Source organism: Hippocampus zosterae, chromosome 1 (assembly GCF_025434085.1).
Source record: "Hippocampus zosterae strain Florida chromosome 1, ASM2543408v3, whole genome shotgun sequence".
Lineage (NCBI taxonomy): Eukaryota > Metazoa > Chordata > Actinopteri > Syngnathiformes > Syngnathidae > Hippocampus > Hippocampus zosterae.
In genome coordinates, this window is record NC_067451.1 from 1,991,206 (window position 1) to 1,999,507 (window position 8,302).

General features: G+C 43.3%; 1 protein-coding gene across 1 annotated transcript; it reads right to left on the reverse strand.

The window, feature by feature from the left end:
* Positions 1-230: 230 nt before the first annotated feature.
* On the reverse strand, positions 231-7,884 carry LOC127602460 (tudor domain-containing protein 5-like). Its single transcript, XM_052068593.1, has 13 exons — positions 7,714-7,884; positions 6,238-6,481; positions 5,989-6,164; positions 5,295-5,574; positions 5,120-5,202; positions 4,914-5,025; positions 4,005-4,144; positions 3,716-3,924; positions 3,307-3,516; positions 2,111-2,177; positions 1,714-1,914; positions 1,529-1,642; positions 231-530 (listed from the first exon to the last, which is right to left on the reverse strand). The coding sequence occupies exons 1-13, from the start codon at positions 7,723-7,725 to the stop codon at positions 465-467; spliced, it is 1,914 nt and encodes a 637-aa protein (XP_051924553.1). The 5' UTR covers positions 7,726-7,884; the 3' UTR covers positions 231-464.
* Positions 7,885-8,302: the final 418 nt, after the last annotated feature.

Below are 8,302 nucleotides of genomic sequence, written 5' to 3' on the forward strand. Positions count from 1 at the left end.
CGTGTTTCATTTTACACGATTTTTAAATCACAAATGGTCATGAAGCAAAAGGCTGAATATTGAACGCACTACATCCCGGGAGCGTGAACGTACCGCGCGAATTTGTATTCCTTGTTTGGGAAGTTTGATCACTGGTCATTTGTCATGACATTTATATTTACAGGAAGCTATGACATGACATTTTCTTTCACCATGTGAGGCTTATTTACATAAAAATGAAGAATTGCAAATAGGGTCTTTTGGTATTCTATTATGGTGATCAAACCATACATATACAGTTTCATCTTCACAAACAAAAATGCTGACAGGGAACGTATACATGATCTTCTTTTAATATCACAATACGAACATTCCAAAGAAAACAATGCCTTAAATTTAAAAATATGTAAAAACAAATAAAGCAACCCTTTTTACAGCAGTGTTGTTAAGAACCAAAATAGCTCAACAAACGAATAGGAAGCGGCTCAATTATCTGGCTGCAGGAAACCAGCTGTCAAACCTTCACCTGAAGAGCAGAGCAACCCGAATACCTGGACACCACAGGAAAACGCTGCGTTAAAATGATTATAAAATAACCATGTGTGTTTAAGTAAGAAGAAAAACAGATTTTAGTTTTCGGCTCAAATTGATGCGCATGTTCTCCACTGGCAGGGTAGCCAATTACCGTATTTTCTGCACTATAGGGCGCCCCGCAAATTCTTCCATTTTCTTAAAAGCTCACCGCCTTAAAATCCGGTGCATCTTTTGGATGGTCATTACGGTAATACGTCGACTCCAAGATGGCTCCTTCCTGGAGACATGCTTCCAATGTTATAACTTGCTGTTGGTTCAGTGAACTGTGTCGCTGCTTTATTAAATTTGTTTGTGTTGCAGCTCTGAAAAAAGGAGAGCTGTGGTGTTAATTTTTTTTAAAACGGTCTCAACAAATACAGGTACGTCTGAGGCGTTCATGGCCGCCTTGGAAAAACGTAAATTAATTCTTACTTCAATGAAACCACGAAGAAAATCAAGCGAGGAAATCACAAAATAAATTCTGTAGGGGCGGGGGGGGGATATAGAATTTATTTTGTGATTTTCTGTCTTGATGCATTATTTTCAAATTTCGTAGTTTCATTTAAGTGCAGTAATAGTTAATTTACATTTTCAGAGGCGGTCATGAACGCCTCAAGTTTAACAGACGCCTCTCGAGTTGAATGGAAGGAGCGTAGCACCATTTAGTGGACGCATTGTAGATTGCGCCTTTTAATGCGAGGCGTCTAATGTATGAAAAATTTTTACAAAATAGCCATTTATTGAAGGTGCGCCTCATAATCCAGTGCGTCTTTTAGTGCGGAAAATTCGGTACATTTTACTAAATTACGCAGGCAACGCAAGTGAGACCTGACCCGCTCCTCCATGATCAGCTCCAAGCCTGGCATCTCGTTCAATTCAACCTGCTTTACAAACAAACAAACAAAAAAAAAAAACGACACCAAAAAACCCTTTCAGACTCCTGGTACATAAAGACATTGGTAATTTGAATGGTAACCTTCTCTGTGATGGTGGCGCCTTTAAGTTCATCCAATGTCATCTCCTCTACTTCATGCAGGTCGATTTTGCCATCACCCAGGTACAAAGTGACTGGACTGTACTTCACACACGGCTGAGTGAGATATGCGACAATTAGCCAACAGATGAAATGAAGAAATCCCAACGGGAATATTGGCGACTGACCCCAACACTGTCCGAGGGCCAGCAGGCCACGGCGTGGCCCTGGTTTAGCAGGACGGCGTGGATGTAGACGTCGTCGCTAGTGTGCGTGTCGCAAAGGTAGAGCTGCAGCACGTCTCCGATGTAACACTTGAGGGCACCCACGAGGACGTGATTAGAGCAAAGGCTCTGGAAGGAAGCGGTGGCCTCTGGAGTCCACGCACCCTATAACAGAAACTGCAAGTCTGAGAGCCAAAGTACACATTATGCCGAGTTTTAATTGAAAATTATTCCGAAAACGTGCTGCTGTATGTCTATGCACAACGTGACCTGTAATTGGCTGGCGACCAGTATCAGCACATGCATGACTCAAATGAGGATTAACTTTGGCAAATGGATGGAGGGACGCTATAATGCTTACAGTCCTTGGTTTAATTCCAGCCAATGATGAGGGGACAGCCTGCGCCGGGAGAATGGAGAAACACGTCCTATGAAAAACAAAACCAAAAAAAAAAATAAAAATGTATTTTTGGACTTCTAATGGGCTAGGTCAGGGGTCGGCAACCCAAAATGTTGAAAGAACCATATAGGACAAAAAATAACCCCCAAAACAAATATGTCTGGAACCGCAAAAAAATAAAAGCTTACAATGCTTACAGTATTGTAAAAACTTACAATGAAGGAAACACATGCTGTAGGTATGTAGGAAACTGGACTGTTTCAGAATTGTTATTTATTCCTTTGTTGTGTGTTCACAAACGCCCCGATAGAATTTATTTTGTGATTCCCGCGCTTAATTTATTTTTATTTGATGCATTATTTTTTATTTTCTTAGTATCAGTGAAGTGATCATGAATTTCCGTTTTTTGCAGGCTGTCTTTGAACGCCTCTGCAGTTGAACGAGAAGAGAAGGCACGGACTCGGATGCAGAGTTGCAGACGTGTCTGTGTTTGTCGATTGTTAAAAGCATCAATAAAGTGTATGTTTTAAAAAACCAACACTACAGCTGTGGGCGACCCGGTGGTCCAGTGGTTAGCACGTCGGCTTCACAGTGCAGAGGTACCGGGTTCGATTCCAGCTCCGGCCTCCCTGTGTGGAGTTTGCATGTTCTCCCCGGGCCTGCGTGGGTTTTCTCCGGGTGCTCCGGTTTCCTCCCACATTCCAAAAATATGCATGGCAGGCTGATTGAACACTCTAAATTGTCCCTAGGTGTGAGTGTGAGTGCGAATGGTTGTTCGTTTCTGTGTGCCCTGCGATTGGCTGGCAACCGATTCAGGGTGTCCCCCCCCCACTGCCCGGAGACAGCTGGGATAGGCTCCAGCACCCTCCGTGACCCTTGTGAGGATCAAGCGGCTCGGAAGATGAATGAATGAATGAACACTCCTCCTTTTTCCTCTCCTTTTTTGGAGCTGCAACATGTATCTACAGGAAAGTATATCTATTTGAACTATATTAGCCTAATATCAAAATCTTTTTCCATTTTGAAACATTATTATAAAGCTCCAGGAAGCCACTAGATGTCGCAAAAGAGCCGCATGCGGCTCTGGAGCCGCGTGTTGCCGACCCCCGGGCTAAATGACCCCCCCCAAATTCTTTTCTGTGTCAGTGCAAGCATACTTGAGGAACTTCAGGTTGGCAGAGGGCAGCGTGGTGGTGTTGCCGTAATCCACAAAGTACACCTCCACTTGAGAGGCGCTGACGACTCGCTGTATCACCACTCGGTAGAACCAAAGTCCCGCCGCTGCCACGCAACAGGCTTGGCCTCGTCGGACAAATCTCCGCGGGAGTTGGTAGCTCTCGGACACCTCTGGACAGGTGTAAAATCGCCTGGATGAGGACGGCGATATAGGGAAGGAAATTTCTGCTGAAATTCTTAAGATCAACTGAAATGCTGAGCAATTCATTTAAATGTGGAGGAGGGAAGCTAAATATGTAAAATATGTCCATTTCAAAATTTTGAGAAAGTAGAAATTGATGCTCTTCACCATCCTCACACAAAACGTACAAAAGTCGAACAGCTGCTCACCGCATCTCGAACATCATGTCCAGCAACGCGCTTGACTCGTCGCTCTCGAAGAAGCTGATGTAGAAATGTCCCGGAGACTCGACATGCTCCACCTGGACAGCCGTGATCTCGCGAGCGGGCCGTTGCGTTGGCCGCTTGAGACGCTCGTTAAGTAGGACGTCCAGGGCAAATTCGCTACAAACCTTCGTGGGTGGGCTTTCCTCAGCGCTCTGACGTGGAAACGGAAATGTCTTGAGTTATCACTCGCCACGTAATAGCCTGGTAGCACAAAAGACGTTATTTACCCCACCTCCTCACTGGTCCCATCGCCTTGGGCCTCCGTCGAACGGTGATCGTCTTCCGTCATGATTTTTCCTTCCTGAGGTGATAAGTTCTTCTTGTGTGCGTTCGTAACGCAGTGGCCAATACTACCCACTTGGCTTGAATCGACTAAAGGAGGACATGTCAGGTGTCTCATCCAACAGCGTACTTTTGACATTGCCTATCGTAATACGAATTGAGCTTGATAACAATATTGGTTAAGAGTGTACTGATACCATTTAGTGGCCATAAAAAAATAATAAATATTGGTAAGGCAACATCACAAATTCTACAACCCCCCACATAACTTATCAAGGAGAAACAATTGTTCCGTGAAGTGACTGTACAATATACAGACAGCTAGCGTGACATTATGTGCACATAAGTGCCACAAACGGATGCCGACAATGCTAGTGTTTGAGCTGTTTTGATGCGATCGCAGCAGAAACATGAACTGCAAGAATGTGAAACTTCTTTTATCATATAAATATGACATTGATTTGTAACATTAAATATGTTGAATTTTTTAAAACAACTCGACATAAAGCACACATTTCAGGTGTCATTGTCTCCCATTACCGAGAGATGGGACCGCCCGGTTGCAGAAAATCAAGCTCGGGGCTCGCACTGATTCAGCATTGTGGTGAGTTGACATTTTCCTTCACTTTGAATTTGCGTTGTATCATATTTTGAAGGCATTAAACATTACCATAGCGATCAGATTAGACGCTCCTCGTGTTTATTATCATCTCTCGAAAACACCACAGTGTTCATGCAGCTCTTACCATATTCTTTTGTCGTATTTATCCACCACACTTTAAATGCCGGTCTGTGAAAATATCGTCTGACATAAACCGGTCCGTGGGGCAAAAAAGATTGGGGACCCCCCCTGCCTTACCTTGCCCAGGGCTGTCCAAATCCACAACAACGGTAGGGTCTTTGTCGCCCTCTAGTGGTTGTACGGGTAAGTGGCTATTCTCAATCAGATGCACAGCCTTGCCTGAAGGCCACTGCCAAGCAACAAGGGACACAATCCTTGACCCAAATAAAGACAAGCAAATAAAAAGAATCCTTCTACAATGTGTTTTCTTTTTAAGAACGGACCTCCAGCAGCAGTTTCTGATCGACATCTGCTTCCACGTCTTGGTCCTTTTTCCGCGCCGCCGTGGGTAGACAGTTTGGTGGCTCTTGGTGAAAATTGAGGTGGTTTTCAATACAGCGAGAGGAGTTCAATTGAGAAATTGTAAAACAGTCCAGCATTCCCAATAACGGAACACACCTGATGGTTTTCCTTGCGGCGGAATTCTGCACCTCTGTGAAGTTCTCGGAGACATCTTTTTGACGCCATTGGTTGAATAGAACAACCCAGCGGGATGCATAGACAGCACATTGTTTCTCAGGGTGACGATGAAGCCCATGTTGGTGGGCTGGATGAAGATCAGATCTGCCACAGCCTCTAACATCTCTCTGAGGGTGTTGAAACCAAAGTTGTTGGGGATCAGCTTGTGGCCAAAGCACCGCACGTAGCAGGAATTCAAGTCACACAACTTGAGGGGTCCCTGCAACAATCGCCGTTTTAATGGCACAGTACTGCAGCTCTGCGACGATATGATGTACATTTCATCAACTGTGACTAAACTATCTTTGATCAGAAAAAAAATTTGACATTACAAATATTTTGATACCCGTCTTATTTCAAGGTATCCTTGCTACAGTTCACCGATACCCTGGCAACTACTTGTGGCCAATTTAAAAAACTGGAATACGTGTCTTCCTTCAAAATTATCTGTCATTGTGTTAACAACAACAACAACAACAAGCACAAAAAGTACAAAAGGTTGTAGCGGTATCGGTTACCTGGTATCGGTATTGGGGTGTGTACTCTTATCATATCAGTCTGAAAAAAGTGCTATGGAACATCCAGAATGAAAACAAAAAAGCATAATACACCACACCATCAAGATCCAGATTACCTGACAGAGGAGGATTTGCAGCTGCGCTCTGAAAGTCTCGAGTGAGAGAAAAAATGTTCGACGTGGAAGGATGGGTGCTGGTTGATATTGGTGGAAATCGCCAGTGCTCTTTTTCTTTGGCCTCCGCTGATTAGCCACCAACTGCTCAATATGCACGGTGGACTTGTCACTCACAGCTGTGAAGGCACAGATGGGCACTCATACAGAACCACAGACTTCATTGATATCACACGATCAACTGTCAACTACCTTTCAAGACCGGACAGCCATTGACACCACGCGTCACTGACAGCACGTCCGGCATTGCCGCGGCCATGTCCATAACATTGCTGAAGCCCAGGAATTGCAGCGGCATGGGATATCCCAGCATGTTGCCATAGTCGCGCGTCAGCTGGTTGGTGTCCAAGCCGTCTTTGGATGACATGAGCAAAGAGCGGACGTCCTTCTTGAGCCGAGCCAAGACCTGTTCCTTGTTCGACTTCTCTGCTAACATCTGTGGGAGAGCCCCAAAATAAAAATAAAATAAAAAAGACAAATAGGTAGCAAGTATTGTGATAAGAAAGACTCCAAACTGTCCTCAAGGTCCACTCTCCTGCATGTTTTAGATGTTTTCGGCCCCCAACACACCTGATTTAATACAATACAATACAATACATGCTGATTTATATAGCGCTTTCACAACAGCGGCAGCTGTAACAAAGCGCTTAACAAAACAGTTAACAAAGTAAAATAATAAACACAACACATAACATAAAACACGGACAGTCGTGCAGTCCTAACCACTTTTCCGTCACACGCTTTGTTGTTTGAAGCAGTTTGAGATGAAAGAGAGAATCAAAGTGTCCTTTAACCAGTGGATCAGAGACGTCATGCTCAAAATGTGCACACGTCGGCTACAAGCTAAGTTTCAAAGTCAACAAGAAGCTGTAGCATCCATTGACGAAAAAAGAGATTGGTTCACTTCTCCTGTCCCATGGAAATCCATTTCAATTCATTTAAGTGATCGAATCATCATTAAGCGCCGCAGAAGCCTAATGCTGATCATTTGAATTAAGTGTGTTGGAGGAGGGGAACATCTAGAACACACAGGACAGCAGACCACGAGGACGGAGGTTGACACATGTGCTCCATGACCACTGTGGACATAAAAATAAATAAATACATAAATCAGTGAGCACGTTTGTTTAGCCAAGCATTCCTGTCAGACTTGCTTTGATTGGTTGTTTAAAAAAATATATTTGCTGATTAAAGTTCGTGATAGTTTATTTTAACCGTCATAGTTAAAATAGTCTCACAAGTAACGTAATGCACTGTGAGTCCTGTCCATGACTAGTGATTACAAAAAAAACAATTTACATAATTGGATTGCTGCATGCAATGTCAAAAATATATATTTGACTCCAAATCACAACATCGAGCTAGGCTCAGTTCAAAAAAGACTGAAAGGTAATGAAAAAAAAACACAATCGGTTAAAGTTAAAACCAGTGTAGCATTCTATTCACTATCCGGGATGACACTGTTACAAATGTCAAAATAATGCTGTCGTTCTCAATCAAAAGTTCCCTCAAAGCAACTGAAAATGTAACTTAGTGCGACATAAGACAAAGCGGAACACTGTCCGGGCTAGACTGACTTGATTGCGTTAGCACTCGCTAAGCTAACGTTAGCATCGCCAGCTCTCGCAACCACATCGATTAACACGTCAAGGCAGCGACACAACTAACCTTCCCCTGCATTTGATTTAAAAACACCAGCCGTTAGCGTGCTCCTTTTCTTAGTGATGGTTTGACTATCTAGATTACGACTAGGAGGCTTCCCCTAAAAGTGGCGACAAGACAAGTCGCTGGTTGCTAAGCACAGAGCCAATAATGTCGTTCAATTAAGCCATTTGGTCAATGCGGAGGGGTATTCTTGACACACAGCCACGATAAACGCGTTACTTAAATTATCAAATATTTTCATTTTATATTTGAGCATTCTATTATTTTATGTTATAGTTATCTAAATTATATTCTGTTTAATAATTGTTAAAATATTCTTATGTTGCTTGCGTCTGATTGGCTAAAGAGAAGCAGGAAGTGTTGTCGTGCCTGAGAAGGGGGTTGTGTTCTCGTTCATCGGTTCGGAGGTGGAGACGTTTTTTTCTTTCTGCTTTTGAATAAACTGCATTAAAGGATTCCATCTCTCCATCTGACATTCGTCAAGAAGAGCCAGCCACTAAAAAACAACTAACTTCTCAACCTACACTTGCATTTGCGTGCAAGGAAAAAAGGTTAAGCCCAACAGATGAAACCTTTAGTGAGCTGCCAGCAA